General features: G+C 44.6%; 1 protein-coding gene across 2 annotated transcripts in view; it reads left to right on the top strand.

Moving 5' to 3' along the window:
• ADGRD1 (adhesion G protein-coupled receptor D1) overlaps nt 1–18,428 on the top strand; it is a 174,306-nt gene that overhangs the window by 97,462 nt on the left and 58,416 nt on the right. For both annotated transcript variants that reach the window (XM_043902127.1, XM_043902126.1), the window contains one exon: nt 17,819–17,892. In XM_043902127.1, coding sequence (XP_043758062.1) covers nt 17,819–17,892 — 74 coding nt within the window. The remainder of the gene's footprint in view (nt 1–17,818; nt 17,893–18,428) is intronic.

An 18,428-nucleotide genomic window follows, 5' to 3' on the forward strand; every position in this document is an offset into this window, starting at 1 on the left:
CGACTGTCACTTTCATATATAATATATGAACTAACAAAATAGAATAGCAAACAGGAAAGTGGGAAGCAAAGATGATTAACAGGAATGTCTCACAGGGCACACGGAAGAGCATTCTTAGGCTGTTCAAGAATGCAAATTATGGGCTTCTAAACTCCTACTTTCTTTTCTAAGTAAAATTGCTCTTCATTCATGAAAAATAACATCATTTTAATGTGGTTTATTAGAGGGTTCAAGGCTGCAAACCTGATTTATTATTATTAACAGCCACAGAACCAGGCTGTAAAACAGATCAGAATTTTATAACCTTTAAACCCATCTTGCTATTTGCATAGAAATTAAAGTATTACACTCCCTGGGACCCTCCCATGTGACCCCCAGGGGCATACCTGTAATTGAAATTTCCTGATTATGTGCAAATCCTAAAAGTTTTTATGTTGAGAGTTCTGCTTTGTAGTTTGTGATATGAAAATTATATTTTTCCCTCCCATCTGAGGATGCATATACATGAGGCACCGTTTACCTGTTTTAATTGAAAACTCTTTTCAGAGTTACATTCGAGGTTATAGTTGAGTTTATAGTTCTGGAAGCTTTTCAGGCTGTAGGAAAACATTCCGCGGGGTGAGAGCAAGAACTGATGTGGTTGACTGATTTAGGGACCACCGCCCTTCCTTTTCCCTTCATGGAGAACCTTGTCAGGGCAGGAGGGAAGGGCAGTAAGTTCATTTGAGGAAGATCAAACAGATCAGTGTTGAAGCTGTATTTTAAGTCTAGCTTCTTTTTTTCCCTTCTTGTATCACAGTTCAAATAACATTAAAGTTTGTGAAATATCTTTGAAAAATTCAACCCAGGTATCCAGGGAAAAAATTTATAACACAAATATTCTATGAGCAAGAGGCATGTGGGAAGAAAAATTTTCCAGAAGGAGACCTGGGGGCAAAAGCTGACCACTTTGATGTGGGTGTGGATGGACTCTGACGTGGAGGGGCAGGGCGCGGAAGCCTGTGGATCGACCCTCTGCGGGCCATCGCTTCCCTTTGTTCTGGCCCAGACCACACGAGAGATACTTGTGCTTCAAAGTGGGAAGAACACACACATCTCAGGATGCAAAGAGGGGTGTTAATGTAGCAACCAGGGCCCCGGGAAATGGAAGGAGGCCCCGGGGAGGAAGTGAGGGAGCCTACGCAGCCTACGCCTAGGTCTGCCTGCATCTGTCTGTGCTGGGCTTGCCTGGGACAAATAGTTGAGATCCAAGGTGCTGGGAGGAAGGGAGGATAATTACCAATCTGGTAGTATTGTCCCCAACAAGGAGAGTAACAGTCTATCACCCGTGATCCCCTTGGCTGCCTTACTGAAAAACTTCTGTGTTCCTCTGCAGATTTCAGCTAATCAAAATGAGGCTTAAATATTAAAATCCCGGGCTTAATGGTTGGGGACATTTTATCTCCTGCTTGAGTTGTGTTTATTCCAGCTAGAAAGTTTGACTGGGTGATTGATGATCTGATGCTAGTTTAACTTTTTTTTTTTTTTAATTGCGGTAGAGTTGTTTTGCAATGTGATGTTAGTTTCTGCTATATAACAAAGTGAATCAGCTCTATGTATACATGTAACCCCTCCCTCTTGACCCTCTCTACAGCCGCCCCCTCCCACCCATCTAGGTCACCACAGAGCTGTGGGGCTGAGCTCCCTGCTATACATCAGACTGTACTGGACTATCCCACTAGCTATCTATTCACGTCTATCTATAGAGATGGCCATGTATATATGTCAGTCTCAACCTCCCAATCCATCCCCCCGCTTTCCTCCACAACACTGGGTCCACACATCTGTTTTCTACATCTGCATCTCTATTCCTGCCCTGAAAATAGGTTTTTTAAAACCATTTGTTTTGGAATAATGCTTGATTCACCAGAACATCACTGAAATCAAGGTGCAGAACCATCTCACCACCCAAAACATCTCCTTTGGTTGTACTTCCTTCCCCTCACCATTCCTCACTCCTGGCAACCAACGATCTGTTTTCCATCTTTATGGTTTTGTCATTTTGAAAAGGGTGCCTAAATAGAAGCATACAGATGTCGCCTTTTGAAATTGGCTTTCTTCACTCAAGCTGATGCCCATGAGATCCATGCAAACTGTCACGTGTATCACTAGCTTAAACCTTTTTGGCCGAATAGTCATCTGGGGTCTAGATAAACTGCGGTGTGTTTAGCCAGTCACCCACTGAGGGATGTTTTAGTTGTTACCCGTTTTTGATTATTACAAGTAAAGCCATTGTGAAGAATCGTGTATGGGTTCTTGCGTGGAAGTAGTTTCTATTTCTCTGGGGTAGATTCCCAGGAGTACAATTGCAGGATCATAGGATAAGTATTTTCAATATTTCTTAAAACTTCCAAACTCTTTTTTAGAGTGGCTGTGCCATCTCACATTCCCACCAGCAATGTATGAGCGATTTAGTTTCTCTGCATCTTTGCCAGTGTTTGGTTCAGTCTTTTATTTTAGTTGTTCTCTTTGTGGTCTGAATTTGAATTTCCCTGAGGGTTAGTGATGCTGAAAATCTTGTCTTCTGCTTATTTGCTGTCTGTGTATCCTCTTCAGTGAAATGTCTGTTCATGCCTTTCCTCCCTTTTCTAACTGGATTCTTTGTTTTTTTTTGTTTTTTTTTGTTGCAATTGAATTTTGAGAATCCTCTGTGTATGCTTGATATGACTCCTCTGTCAGATGTGTGGTTTGTAAATATTTTCTCCTAGGCTGTAGTTCATCTTTTTATCCTCTTAACAGGGTCTTCCACAGAGTGTGAAGTTTTTAGTTTTTATGAAGCCCGATGTATTTATTTTTCAATTTTATGGAATGTATTTTTGGCGTCATAGCTCAGTACTCTTTAATGAACTCTAGGAACTGAAGATTTTCTCCTGTTATCTTCTAAATGTTTTATAGTTTTATGTTTTACATTTAATGAAGGGCTTCCCTGGTGGCTCAGTGGTAAAGAATCCACCTGCCCATGCAGGGTGACATGGGTTCTACCCCTGGTCCGGGAAGACCCCACATGCCACGGAGCAGCTAAGCCCCTGTGCCCCAGCTACTCAGCCTGCACTCTAGAGGCCAGGGAAGTACGATTACTGAGCCCATGTGCAGCAACTACTGAAGCCCACTTGTCCTAGGGACCGTGCTCTGCAACAAGGGAGGCCACTGCAAGGAGAAGCCTGCACACCGCAACTTGGGAGTAACCCTCTTTGCCACAACTAGAGAAAAACCTGCACAACCGTGAAGACTCAGCACAGCCAAAAATAAATAGATAAATAAAAATTACCTTAAAAAAGCCATTTAATGTAGGATCTATTTTCTGTTAATTTTTGTGTAAGGTTGGGATTTGGGTTGGGTTATTGATCGACTGATTGTCCTATGGATGTCCAGTTGCTTTGGCATTATTTAGTGAAATAACTTGCCTTCCTTCATTTAATTACTTTTGCTCTTTTGTCAAACGCCGGTTCACTGGACTTGTGTGGAGCTGCCTCTGGATCTCTGCTCTGTCCTATTCATCTACTTGCTGACTGTCAAGCTGTGTCTTTATAACTCATTTTCTTTCTGAAAATCCACCCTGTATATTACAGTGAGGTTGTTAGCTCAGGCTCGTGGGCATATACAGAATGTATTTTGAGGCACTGTAAGAAAAATAATGGCATTTATCTCTTTTTTTTAAAGCATATATTTTCTCATGGGTAGAGATGATCCCAGAAAAACAAGGATTTCATGTTTTCCATTGAAAAGACATTTTTGCTATTTGAGTGAACTTTTCCTAATTCAGACAATTCCTTAGGTGTCTTCCACTCTCCCCTCCTGGATTAGAAAGGAGAGGGAAAAAAGGGTCTCCTTTGGGATTTAAACCCTTCAGGGTCAAGGTGCCCCCTTTAGGTATAGCTGGCCTGGCTCTGAGGTCTGTGAGGCACCGTTCCCTGGGGGTTTTCTGGGGACACCTCCTGTCTCTGTGGTTAACTTGAGGGGGGAATAAGTTGGTGAGGAAGGAGGTGGGAATAAACATTAGGGATCTGAGACCAGGACAGTTGCCTTGGTTCTTTTATATTTGAATCAAACTGGAAGCAAACCTATGTAGTGACCCCAGACTCTTGAGAGCCACAAATAAACAAGACGTCTAGCATCAAACAGTCCTGAGTGTGTGGCTCAACATAAGGTTTTCCTTGTGTTTTAAAGGCAAGAATCTGGACTTCCCTGGTGGCCCAGTGGTTAAGAATCCACCTGCCAATGCAGGGGACTCGAGTTCCATCCCCTGTCCGGGAAGATCCCACAGGCCACGGGGCAGCTAAGCCCAAACACCTCAACTACTGAGCCTGCATGCCCTAGAGCCCATGCTCCGCAACAAGAGAACCCACCATAATCGGAAGCCTGGGGACTGCAGCTAGAGAGTAACTCCTGCTCATCCCAACAACAACAAAGAACAAGAATCTTTGCAGCCCATTCATGTGAAATAGGGATGGGGACTTTTAGAAAGAACTCCAACCTCCAGGCTGACAAGAGCTCACAGCTGCCCTCATCCCCACACATTCCTGCCTCTTCCTACTTCAGTTTTCCGCCCTGCACTCTGCCTTCCCTGGGACCCATCTCTCTGCTCTCTGAGACATCACAGCGGTAAATGCCATATGCAGGAGCAGGCCTGGGGATGTGTATAGCTCATGTCAGCACATTGTCCACTGAGACCTTCCTGATTCGTGTTACCTGGGCCATGGGGATGATGTGAGAACATTTTCTGTTCAATTTGAAGCAGGCTGTTCTAATTCCAGATTCCCGTGTAAGTTCGTGGGTTTTTTCCTTTTTTTTTTTGCTGGAAGCAGCAAAGCAATTTTCTCTCTGCATGTTTCCCTCACCTGCCTTGCAGGTTTACACACCGAATATAAACCGTGAATGTGAAAATCAGGAGGCCGGGGGCCTCACACTGGACCTGTGAGGTTTAACAGAGGAGAGAGGACTTGGGTCTGGAGATCACAGAGGATCACATTTAGAATTTAATTCCCTTCTGTCACCAAACCTGCCCCTGGGCCCAGAACTCCATGGGGGCAGTGAAGCCGGAAAAACTCGTTTCCTGCAGGTGTGGGACTCCGCCTTCCCCAGGCCTCTGGATGGGGTCCTTGGTGGGCATCCTTGACGCGCTCCTGATGGCTGTGGGTGTGCTGGTGTGTCCCGCACAAGCCCCCTCCCAGTGTCTCCAGCTGTGCTCAGCTGCACATGGAGGGAAGAGGCAGGTCCTGAGGCTGGGGTCCATCTGAACTGAGGCCCAGCCGTCCTCTGAGGATGAGAACAAGTGTGTGTTAGTGCCTCCGGGGCCATCCGTGCATCAGGATGCGGTCAGGATGTGTCTGTCCATAGACAGGACAGACAAACTTAAGCCCGCAGGAGCCTCTATTGGCTGGTGCGCCTGGAAGGGTTAGTGGAGATGGGGATTCAGGCAGCATTTGAATGGAGAGAGCCTGGGGGCCGTGGTTAAGGGCCCCTGATGAGCTGATCACACACTGAGGGATCTTGGGAGGGTCTGAGTGCAGTGCCTGTGGGTCCTCAGTGCCCCAGGCACAGCCCACTCCTCCTGGGAGCCAGAAAGGGCAGAGCCCAGTGCAGCTGGTGCTGGAGTCGGGTGCTGGAGCCGAAGAGCCTCCCTGATCCCTGCTCCATGCGGTCAAAGGTCTCAGTTTCTCAGCCCACCTGAACTTTCACCCTCAGCCTTTGTGCAACTCAACCCACCAGGCTGCCTTGGTCTCCCCGTCCAGAGGTGAATCTCAGGGGTCTCTTTCATGGGGCCCTGCCTTGCCCTGATCCTGCCAGTGCTGGAACCTGTCTTACCATCTTCAGGAGGGGCTGCCTCTGCTATGCTGTGCTGCCTGTGATTCTGTGAGCGAAAGAAATAACTGAAAATTCCAGAAGGCTGAGGCTGGAAGAAGGGTGTCCCCTGTCATCCCCCACTCAACATTACCTCTGTCATTCTTGTTTCCATAAAGTGGGGATACATTTCAGCCATGCAGAGGCCTGGCCCGTGGCTCATGAGATGAGCCTGGTCAGAGAGGAGGGTGAACAGCGTAGGGGGCTGCTCCAGACCTCCTGCTAACTAACAGCCGTGCACACAGGCCTGCAGCTCTGGGTGGGGGGCGGGGGTGCGCTAAGACCCCTGCCATTGCTTCTATTGTCCAGTGGCTCAGTCATGTCCAACTCTTTGAGACCCCATGGACTGCAGCATGCCAGGCTTCCCTGTCCTTCACCGTCTACCGGAATTTGCTCAAGTTCACATCCATTGAATTGGTGATACCATCTAACCATCTCATCCTCTGTCATCCCCTTCTCCTCCTGCCTTCAATCTTTTCCAGCATCAGGGTCTTTTCCAATGAGTCAGCTCTTTGCATCAGGTGGCCAAAGTCTTGGAGCTTCAGCTTCAGCCTCAGTCCTTACAATGAGTATTCAGGGTTGATTTCCTTTAGGATTGACTGGTTTGATCTCCTTGCTGTGCGAGGGACTCTCAAGAGTCTTCTCTAGCACCACAGTTCAAAAGCATCAATTCTTTGGTGCTCAGCCTCCTTTCTGGTCCACCATTGCTTTACTAAGCGTCAAATTAAGGGACATAGTGCTCCATGTGGGTTGCTTGGCAGAGCGATAAACAAGTGTTCTTCCAACTAATGCATAAGTTAAACTATATACAGTTGGCCCTCCATATCTGCCAGTTCCACATCCATAGAAACAGCCAAACTCAGATGGAAAATATTGGAAAAAAATTTCAGAAAGTTCCAAAAAAGAATATCAATTTTCCATGCACTGACAACTATTTACATAGCATTTACATTGTATTGCTGCTGCTAAGTCACTTCAGTCGTGTCCAACTCTATGCGACCCCATAGACGGCAGCCCACCAGGCTCCCCCGTCCCTGGGATTCTCCAGGCAAGAACACTGGAGTGGGTTGCCATTTCCTTCTCCAACGCATGAAAGTGAAAAGTGAAAGTGAAGTTGCTCAGTTGTGTCCAACTCCCAGCAACCCCATGGGCTGCAGCCCACCAGGCTCCTCCGTCCATGGGATTTTCCAGGCAAGAGTTCTGGAGTTGCCATTGTCTTCTCCTTTACATTGTATTAGGGTTATACATAATCTACAGATGATTTAAAGTATATGGGAGTTGCATATTTTGAGGAATCCGTGCATCCAGGGGATAAATCCCACTTGATCATAGTGTATGATCCTTTTTATGTGTTCTGTTTAATGTGGGATTCTGTTTGCCAGTGTTTTGTTGAGGATTTTTGTGTCTATGTTTGTCAGTGATATTGGTCAGTAATTTTCTTTTTTTGTGTGTGATATCTTTGTCTGGTTTTGGTATCAGGATGATGGTGACCTCATAGACTGAACTTGAGAGTGTTCTTTTCTCTGCAGTTTTTGGAAGAGTTTGAGAAGGGTAGGCTCTTTAAATGTTTGATGGAATTTGCCTGTGAAGTCAACTGGTTCTGGACTTTGTTGGAAGATTTTTAATTACAGTTTCATTACATGTGATTTGTCTGTTTGTATCTCCTATTTCTTTTTGGTTCAGTCTTGGAAATTTGTACCTTTCTAAGAATTTGTCCATTTCTTCCAGGTTGTCCATTTTATTGGCCTATGCATGCTTGTAGTAGTCTTTTATGATCCTTTGTATTTTTGTGGTGTCAGTTGCAATTTCTTCTTTTTCATCTCTTAACTTTATTGATTTGAACTCTCTCTTTTCTTGATGGGTCTGGCTAAAGGTTTATCAATTTTGTTTATCTTCTCAAAGAATCAGCTTTTAGTTTCATTGATTTGTTTTTAAAGATTTTTTTTTTCATATAGACCATTTTTACAGTCTTTATTGAATTTGTTACAATATTGCTTCTGTTTTATGTTTTTGTTTTTTGGCCCTGAGGCATGTGGAATCTTAGCTCTCTGACTGGGGCCCAGACTCATGTCCCCTGCAATGGAAGGTAGATTCTTAACCACATGGCCACCAGGGAAGTCCTAGTTTCATTAATTTTTGCCAATGTTTTCTTCATTTCTGTTTCATTTTTGTGCTGACTTTTATGATTTCTTTCCTTCTACCAACTTTGGGTTTGGTTTGTTCTTCTTTCTCTAGTTGCTTTAGGTATAAAGTTAGGTTGTTTATTTGAGACTTATTTCTTGAGGTAGGATTGAATTGTTATAAACTTCTCTCTTAAAACTGTTTTTGCTGCACCCCATAGGTTTTGGGTTGTTGTGTCTTTGTTGTCTTTTTTTTATGTATTATTTGATTAGATGCTCAACATCACTAATGTCGACTAGAAAAAATAGTCACAACCTAAAAGTTGAGAGTTATGTTTTATCTGGTGGGAAATTTTAGGACTTTCAAGCCTGGGAGACAGCATCTCACGTGACCCCAAGAGAACTGTTCTGAGGAGGTGGTGGGAAGGAGTCAGGTTATATAGATGTTGGCAACAAGGGACAGGTAGGTTGAAGAACAGATATTGAGGAAAACCAGATATCTCAAGTTAAGGAATTTAGCACTTTTCTATGTATGGGAAGATGTAAGAGTCTGGGCTTACTGAAATCTTTCCTTTTGTATGCATCTCAGCTCTCCGGGGCCAGCATCCTGGTTTTTTTGTAGCCCCAAGCTCCTCGGCTCACAGTAGGGAGTGGCTGCAGCTTGATGGCTGCCAAATCACAAGCCTCATTCTTCCTGGGCCCCCTCTGGGCTCAGAAGCTCACATTTGGAGGGCCGGAATTGCTGATAGTGGTAACATCCTTGTTTATTGATATGGTGGGAAACAGCCCATTTCTCACTAATTACTAGAGAAATGCAGATCAAAACTACAATGAGGTGTCACCTCACACTGGTCAGAATGGCCATCATCAAAAGTATCTACAAACAATAAATGCTGGAGAGGGTATGAAGAAAAGGGAGCCCTCTTGTTCAGTTAATGGGAATGTAAGCTGATACAGCCACCATGGAGAATGCTACGGAGGTTCCTTAAAAACATAAAAATAGAACTACCATGTGACTCAGCAGTCCCACTGCTGGGCATAAACCTAAGAGAACCCATAATTCAAAAAGACGCTTGCATCCCGGTGTTCACTGCAGCACTATTCTCAATAGCCAAGACACGGAAAGAATACAAATGTCTATCAGTAGATGAATGAATGAAGAAGACGTGGTACATATATACAGTGGAATATTACTCAGCCATAAAAGAAACAACATCGGGTCGTTTGTTGAAAGATGAATGAACCTAGGGTCTGTCACGAAGAGTGAAGTAAATCAGAAAGAAAAAAACAAATCTCATATATTAACACATACATGTGGCATCTAGAAAAATGGTACCGATGAACCATTTCTTGCAGGGTAGAAATAGAGGCGCGCACATAGGGAACTGACATGTGGACACAGTGGGGGATGGAGAGGGTGGGACAAACGGAGAGAGTAGCATTGACATTTATTCACCACCAGGTGTGAAACGGACAGCTAGCGGGAAGCTGCTGCGTAACAGGGGGAGCTCGGCTTGGTGCTCTGTGATGACCTAGAGGGTGGGATGGGGGTTGGGAGGGAGGTCCATGAGGGCAGGGGGTATATGTATACATATAGGCAACTCACGTTGTTATATGGCAGAAACTAACACAGCATCGTAAAGCAACTCTACCTGCTCCCCACCCCCTCCAGTATACTGTCCTCTCTGCCTAGGAGATGATAAAGAAAGGCTCTGACCTTGCTTGTGACCAGTTCCACAGCAACTGGGATAGGAATGAGCAGATCCTGCCTCCTGGTTAGAGGGCAGTCCGGCAAGTGATGCTCTCATCTCATTTGAAGGGCCTCTGTTGTTTAGTTGCTCAGTTGTGTCTGACCCTTTGCAACCCCATAGACTGCAGCATGCCTCTATCTGACCACAAACAAACAAAAAGTCCTCTATCTGACCACAAACAAAAAACCAAAACAGCCCCCAAAGAAACAGATGCCCAGTGGCACAGGGCAAAAGCCCAAAACGATATGGAAAGTGACATGGATATGATGTAGCTTTTGAATTTTATTGTTTTATTGTTCATCTCTTAATTATTAAGAATTTCATGAGGGTGCTGGTGGGATAGCATGTCTTACAGACAGGTATCAATAGCGTGAAGCCCTGGCTGAATCGCTGACATTTTCAGATGCTCTCCTGAGATTTTAAGCAAATGATCTTTTCTAATATATAAAGTGGGAGTAATGATTCCTACTTCAGAGCGTGTTGTGAATTAAAAGTTGTAAGTACTCATCTACCATGTTCAATCCATAATGGGCACTCAGTGAATAGACTCTATACTGATTATTCTATGGTTAAAATTTTCAATGATTTTCAATAAAGCCAATCTAAGATTTAAAAAAAAAGTATACGGGAGGATGTGTGTAGGTTATATGCAAAAGCCATATCATTTTGTATAAGGCACTTGCGCGTTCATGGATTTGGGTGTCCTCGGGGGTCCTAGAACAAGTCCCCCATGAATACACAGGGGCAACTGTCCTTGAATGAAAAGCAAGCAAGTTTCTAAATGAGGAACATTCATAGACTGCTGTGGGGTAGATTTTCTGTCTTCTAAGGTGTGTCTCTCAGACGGAGACCTCTTGCCGGACCTGCAGCAGATGGTGAACATCTGATTAATCCCACTTGCTTCTCCCCAAATGGGAAACCCTTATGGTTGTTTGCGGGAGTATCAGATCTCATAGAAGACGTTCCCCGGGCCCGTGTAGCCTTTCCCCATGGGACTTAAGTGCTTAGGAAGAGATGTCTGGTGAAGAATCAGGCTTTCCCTGTGGACCACAGGGCTCTGCAAGGTCCTTAGCCTCAGGGCCCAGAGAGGAGGAGGTCAAGGTGGCTGCTGCTTCTCCCCACTCCCGATGGGGACCCCCGTTTCCTGGGTCCTGGGATTACTGGTGGGGATGGTTTTCATGATGGCCAGACAGCATCTCCCACATCTCTCTGGGAAAGTGAGCCATGACCTGGCCGACCCGCCCTCCTTTCTCAGGCAGCACACACACCCTTCCTTCCTACTGTGCTCCTGGGAACTGTCTAGTCTTTCCTGGAGGCGTGCTGAGAGCCTTTGTTCCATTTTGGCTGCAGATTCCAAACAGAAGGAGGGGATCTGCTTTTCCCATTGCAGGAGCCCAGCCGGGAGGAACCCAGACGGGGGTTTCCTGTTTCGGGTGTGATCCTGGCCCCGGATCCCGGGGAGCGCTGTCGTCTGCTCTCCACCCTGCCGACCACACAGGAGCTTGGCTTCTGGGTTGCGCCTGATTTTTAAATTCCCCTTGAAGAGTGATTTAGGTCCAGAGTCAGAGGGTCAGGGCTCCAGTCTCTGTGCCGCTCCCACGTGGAAATACTTCCTTGTGCTCAGAGCAGGGCTGGCGATGAGAGAACGGGTGGCTCCTCTTCCCGGGGAAGCCCTCAGGGCCTCGGACAACATTGCTGGCTTGCTGCTTCTAGTCCTGGCTGCCCTAACATTTATTCCATTACACAAGCATCACACAAATGCATTCCTTGTTTAAAAATGGCACATAGTAAACAAATGGGACCTAATTAAACTTAAAAGCTTTTGCTCGACAAAGGAAGCCATGACCAAATGGAAAGACCACCTACTGAAGGAGAAGAGGTATTTGCAAATGATGTGGCTGATAGGGGGTTAATATCCCATGTATACAAACAGCTCACACAATTTGACATTAAAAAAAAAACAACTGATTTAAAAATAGGCAGAAGAACTGAATAGATGTTTTTCCAAAGAGGAAATGCAGATGGTCAACAGGCATGTGAAAAGATGCCTAACATCTCAAGTCAGCAGAGAAATGTAGATCCAAACCTTGAGGAGCTGTCACGTCACACCTGTCAGAAAATGGCCATCATCAAAAAATATCACAAATACCCAATGAGCATGTGGAGAAAAGGGAATACACTGTTGGTGAGAATGGAAATTGGCGCAGTCACTGGGGAAAATAGTATGTTGTTGTTCAGTCACTAAGTTGTGTCTGACTCTTTGCAACCCCATGGGCTGCAGCACACCAGGCCTTCCTGTCTCTCACCATCTCCCAGAGTTCACCCAAGTTCATGTTCATTGAATCAGAAAATAGTACAGAGATTCCTTAAAAAACTGAAAGTGAGAACTGCCATATATATGACCCAGAAATTCCACTCCTGGGTGATGTCTGAAAAAGAACCCTCAGAGCACTAATTTGAAAAGATACACACACCCCAATGTTCGCAGCAGTATTTACAATCTCCAGGGTATGGAAGTGTTTATTAATGAATGGATAAAGGAAATGTGGTATATATACACAATGGAACATGTTCAGTTCAGTTGCTGAGTCGTTTCCGACTCTTTGCGACCCCATTAACCACAGCACACCAGGCCTCCCTGTCCATCACCAACTCCCGGAGTTTACCCAAACTCGTCCATTGAGTTGCTAATGCCTCTAACCACCTCATCCTCTGTCGTCCCCTTCTCCTCCTGCCCTCAATCTTTCCCAGCATCAGGGTCTTTTCAAATGAGTCAGTTCTTCGCATCAGGTGGCCAAAAATTGGAGTTTCAGCTTCAACATCAGTCCTTCCAATGAATGCCCAGTACTGATTTCCTTTAGGATGGACTGGTTGGATTTCCTTGCAGTCCAAGGGACTCTCAAGAATCTTCTCCAACACCATAGTTCAAAAGCATCAATTCTTCGGTGCTCAGCTTTCTTTGTAGTCCAACTCTCACATCCATACATGACCACTGGAAAAACCATAGCCTTGACTAGACGGACCTTTGTTAGCAAAGGTTTTTAATATGCTGTCTAGGTTGGTCATAACTTTCCTTCCAAGGAGTAAGCATCTTTTAATTTCATGGCTGCAGTCACCATCTGCAGTGATTTTGGAGCCCAAAAAAATAAAGTCAGCTACTGTTTCCATTGTTCCTCCATCTATTTGCCATGAAGTGATGGGATCTGATGCCATGATCTTAGTTTTCTGAATGTTGAGCTTTAAGCCAACTTTTTCACTCTCCTCTTTCACTTTCATCAAGAGGCTCTTTAGTTCCTCTTCACTTCCTGCCATAAGGGTGGTGTCATCTGCATATCTGAGGTTATTGATATTTCTCCCAGCAATCTTGATTCCAGCTTGTGCTTCATCCAGCCCAGTGTTTCTCATGATGTACTCTGCATATAAATTAAATAAGCAGGGTGACAATATATAGCCTCGACATACTCCTTTTCCTATTTGGAACCAGTCTCTTGTTCCATGTCCAGTTCTAACTGTTGCTTCCTGACCTGCATACAGGTTTCTCAAGAGGCAGGTCAGGTGGTCTGGTATTCCCATCTCTTTCAGAATTTTCCACAGTTTATTGTGATCCACACAGTCAAAGGCTTTGGCATAGTCAATAAAGTAGAAATAGATGTTTTTCTGGAACTCTTTTGCCTTTTTGATGATCCAAAGGATGTTGGCAATTTGGTCTCTGGTTCCTCTGCCTTTTCTAAAACCAGCTTGAACATCTGGAAGTTCACGGTTCATGTATTGCTGAAGCCTGGCTTGGAGAATTTTGAGCATTACTTTATTAGAGTGTGAGATGAGTACAATTGTGCGGTAGTTTGAGCATTCTTTGGCATTGCCTTTCTTTGGGATTGAAATGAAAACTGACCTTTTCCAGTCCTGTGGCCACTGCTGAGGTTTCCAAATCTGCTGACATATTGAGCACAGCACTTTCACAGCATCATCTTTTAGGATTTGAAATAGCTCAACTGGAATTCCATTACCTCCACTAGCTTTGTTCATGTGATGCTTCCTAAGGCCCACTTGACTTCACATTCCAGGATGTCTGGCTGTAGGTGAGTGATCACACCATTGTGTTACTGGGTCGTGAAGATCTTTGGAATACTTACTCAGCCATAAAAAGAATGAAATTTTGCCATCTGCAGCAGCATGGTTGGAGGGCACGATGCTAAGTGGAATAAGTCAGACAGAGGAAGACAAATACTGTGTGATATCACTTACAGGTGGAACCTAAGAGAATACAACAAACTAGTGAATATAACAAAAGAGAAGCAGACTCACAGATATAGAGAACAAACTAGTGATCGCCAGCGGGGAGAGGGAAGTGGGGAAGAGTACATAGTGGTGTCCTGAGGAGGTCTGATGTTACTCAGGGTCAGGGAAGCTTTGCTGATACTGAGTGGGGCTCACCACCAGGTTCTTATTTGTATTTTCGACTTTATTTGTATATCGACTTCACATGTTGCCGTTTCCCCACCTTCTGTGGTTCTGAATGGTTGCAGCCACAGGGCTGTCTGTGTCTGAGCACAAAGGCCACGGCAGACTGAGACAGGAGGAGGGGACAGGAGAGGAAGCCTCTTGCTAGCTTTTAGTGGTTCTCAAGTTCGTGTGAGAACCTGAAGGACTTGTGAAAACCCAGAGGCTGTTCCCACCCCCAGAGTTTTCTATTCTGTAATGGGGCCCCGGGATGCTGAGGCTGCTGTGGGGATCACACTCTTTTTTTTTTTAAAGGTTATACTCCATTTACAGTTATTATAAAATATTGGCTATATTCCCTGTGTTGTACAGTTTATCCTTGTAGATTGTGTTTGTGTGTTAGTTGCTCCGTCATATCCGACTCTTTGTGACCTCATGGACTGTAGCCCACCCGGCTTCTCTGTCCATGGAATTTTCCAGGCAAGAATACTGGAGCGGGTTGCCATTTTCTACTCCAGGGGTCTTCCTGACCCAGGGATCAAACCTGCATCTCTTGTGTCTCCTGCATTAGCAGGCAGATTCTTTACCACTAGTGCCACCTGGAAAGCCCATCCTTGTAGCTTATTTTATTTTTATTTATTATTTTATTTTATTTTTTTGTCTTAAAATTTTTTTTTCTCCTTGTAGCTTATTTTATTCACGTTAAGTTGTTGTTCAGTCACTAAGTCATGTTCAACTCTCTGCCACCTCATGGACTGCAGCACGCCAGGCTTCCCTGTCCTTCACCATCTCCCAGAGTTTGCTCAAATTCATGTCCATTAAGTAAGTGTTACTCTAACCATTTCATCCTCTACTGCCCTCTTCTCCTTTTGCCTGCAGACTTTCCCATCATCAGGCTCTTTTCCAATGAGTCAGCTCTTCGCCACAGGTGGCCAAATTATTGGAGCCTCAGCTTCAGCATCAGTCCTTCCAATGAATATTCAGAGTTGATTTCCTTTAAGATTGCCTGGTTTGATCTCCTTGCTGTCCAAGGGACTCTTGAGAGTCTTCTTCAGCACCATAGGTTGAAGGCATTTATTCTTTGGTGCTTGGCCTACTTTATAGTCCAGCTCTCACATCTGTACATGACTACTGGAAAAACTATGGCTTTCACTATATGAACCTTTGTTAGCAAAGTGATATCTTTGCTTTTTAATACGTTGTCTAGGTTTGTCATAGCTTTCCTTCTAAGGAGTAAGTGTCTTTTAATTTCATGGCTGCAGTCATCGTCATCGTCCACACTGATTTTGGAGCCCTAGAAAATAAAATCTGTCACTGTTTCCACTTTTTCTCCTTCTGTTTGCCATGAAGTGATGGGACTGGATGCCATGATCTTATTTTTCTAATGTTCAGTTTTAAGCCAATTGCCCCTCCTCCCTTTCCTTTACCCACTGGTAACCACTGAACTTGTTCTCTTTATCTGTGAGTCTGTCTCTTTTTTGTTATATTCACTTTGTTGTTGTTATTCAGTCACTCAGTTGTGTCCAACTCTTTGCAACCCCATGGACTGCAGCATTCCAGGCTTCCCTGTCCTTTACCATCTCCGAGAGGTTGCTCAAACTCATGGCTATTGAGTCGGTGATGCCATCCAACCATCTTGTCCTCTTTGTCCCTTTCTCCTCTTGCTGTCAATCTTTCCCAGCATCAGGGTCTTTTCTAATGAGTCAGCTCTTTTCATCAGGTGGCCAAAGCTTTAGAGCTTCAGCATCAGTCCTTCCAGTGAATATTCAGGATTTATTTCCTTTAGAATTGACTGGTTTGATCTCCTTGCAGTCCAAGAGGCTCTCAAGAGTCTTCTCCAACATCACAGTTCAAAAACATCAGTTCTTCGGTGCTCAGCCTTCTTTATGGTCCAACTGTCACATCCATACATGACTACTGGAAAAACCATAGCTTTGATTATATGGACCTTTGTTAGCAAAGTAATGTCTCTGCTTTTTAATATGTTGTCTAGGTTTGTTATAGCTTTTCTTCTAAGAAGGAAGTGTCTTTTAATTTCATGGCTGCAGTCAACATCTGCAGCGATTTTGGAGCCCAAGAAAATAAAGCCTTTCACTGTTTCCATTGTTTCCCCATCTATTTGCCATGAAGTGATGGGACCAGATGTCATGATCTTCGTTTTTTGAATGTTGAGTTTTAAATCAGCTTTTTCACTCTCCTCTTTCACTTTCATCAAGAGGCTCTTTAGTTCCTCTTCACTTTCTGCATAAGGGTGGTGTCATCTGCATATCTGAGGTTGTTAATATTTCTTCCCGCAATCTTGATTCCAGCTTGTGCTTCATCCAGCCCAGTGTTTCTCATGATGTACTCTGCATATAAGTTAAATAAACAGGGTGACAATATACAGCCATGATGTACTCTTTTCAAAATTTTGAACCAGTCTGTTGTTTCATGTCTGGTTCTGACTGTTGCTTCTTGACCTGCATACAGGTTTCTCAGGAGGCAGGTAAGGTTGTCTGGTATTCCCATCTCTTGAAGAATTTTTCACAGTTTGTTGTGACCCACACAGTCAAAGCCTTTAGCATAGTCAATGAAGCAGAAGTAGATGTTCTTCTGGGATTCTCTTGTTTTTTCTACAGTCCAACAGATGTTGGCTATTTGGCCTCTGGTTCTTGATTTACCGACTGGGAATTGATTAGATACCATTTATTCTGGTTTCCTATGAAGCTGCTGGCTTCCTGAGCTCCCTGGCAAGATTCTTGGAGAAGCCTCTGTGTGTTGCTGAGGGTGGAGCAGCTGATACTAGATACCCTGAGTTGGCATCCAGGAGTAGCCTGGGGGAGTGAGAATCCTAGGGACGGGGTTGTTGATGGATCTGTTCACTTGTTCTTTGGTTCAGTAAGTATTTAGCAAGCACCTGCTGTGTGCCAGACACTAGGGTAGGCACAGGGGGTATGAGGAAACGAGACAAACACAGGTTCCCTGTGGGCATGTTCTAGAGAGGAAGCCAGCAAACAAGGAAGCAAGTAAATACGTAACATGCTGCGTGGAGATCAGTACTATGAAAAATGCATGAGACAAGTGCTCGGGCCTGGTGCACTGGGAAGACCCAGAGGGATCGGGTAGAGAGGGAGGTGGGAGGGGGGATCGGGATGGGGAATACATGTAAATCCATGGCTGATTCATGTCAATGTATGGCAAAAACCACTACAATATTGTAAAGTAATTAGCCTCCAACTAATAAAGATAAATGAAAAAAATAAATAAATGCGTAGAAGAAAAGCTTTAGCTCATGAAAAAAATAAAAAGAAAGATACAGTAAGAGGAAGGGGTAGGTTGAAATTGATTTGAATGGGCAGGTGGGTCTCCTGAGGAGAGACCTGAAGGCAGGGAGGGTTGTCTTGGGGGAAGAGCTTTCTAGCAGAAGGGCCCAGCAAGTGCAGAGGACCTGAGGCAGGAGCCCTGGTTTGTGGGCAGAGGAGCGCCATGTGAGAGATGGGGCTGGGTGACCCACCTTCTCTGCCCACCGGGGTTTGTGTGTCCATAACCTGGGGTCTTGGGGGGCGCGAGGGTTTGGCTTTCGCATCAGTGTTGGCGACTTGTCTTCTTGGCTGTATCATGAGCTGTGTCCATCCTCTCTCATTTCAGACTCAAAGGCAGTACATTGAGGCCACCAATGAGAGCAACCGAATCTTCCTGTATTGCGCCTTCCTGGACTTCAGGTACCATCTGTGTGGTAGGGTCCCCAGGCAAGGAGGGGGCAGAGGAGGGGACGGAGGGAGTGGGGAGAATAGGGAGGGAGGTGGCCAGGATGTCCGTGCTCGGTCACACACCCGACCAGATTATGATCTACTTTTATTGTTTTTTGCTTCTTATATTCTCCTTTTCTCACTCCATTTGGATTTTTCTGCATAATTTTGATGCCATTTTTTCTCTGCTATTGACTCCTGGTGTCTACTTGCTTTTAATTTTTTTGTAGTGGTTGCCCTAGAGAGCTTAGGACATATATCTTTAATTCATCTGTGTCTACCCGCCAATAATATTATACCACCTCACATGTACTCAGAGACAATACAAAAATCATTTCATAACTCTTCCTGCCCATAATTAGTACTATTCTTATTATACATTTTATCTTTACAGATGTCATAAATGCACAGTATGTTGGGAGTATTGTTGCTCTAGGCAATTAGTTGTCTTCTAAAGCAATTTAAATTAAGAAAATAATAATTGTGGGGACTTCCCTGGTGCTAAGACT

This window comes from Cervus elaphus, chromosome 5, assembly GCF_910594005.1.
Source record: "Cervus elaphus chromosome 5, mCerEla1.1, whole genome shotgun sequence".
Taxonomy (NCBI): domain Eukaryota; kingdom Metazoa; phylum Chordata; class Mammalia; order Artiodactyla; family Cervidae; genus Cervus; species Cervus elaphus.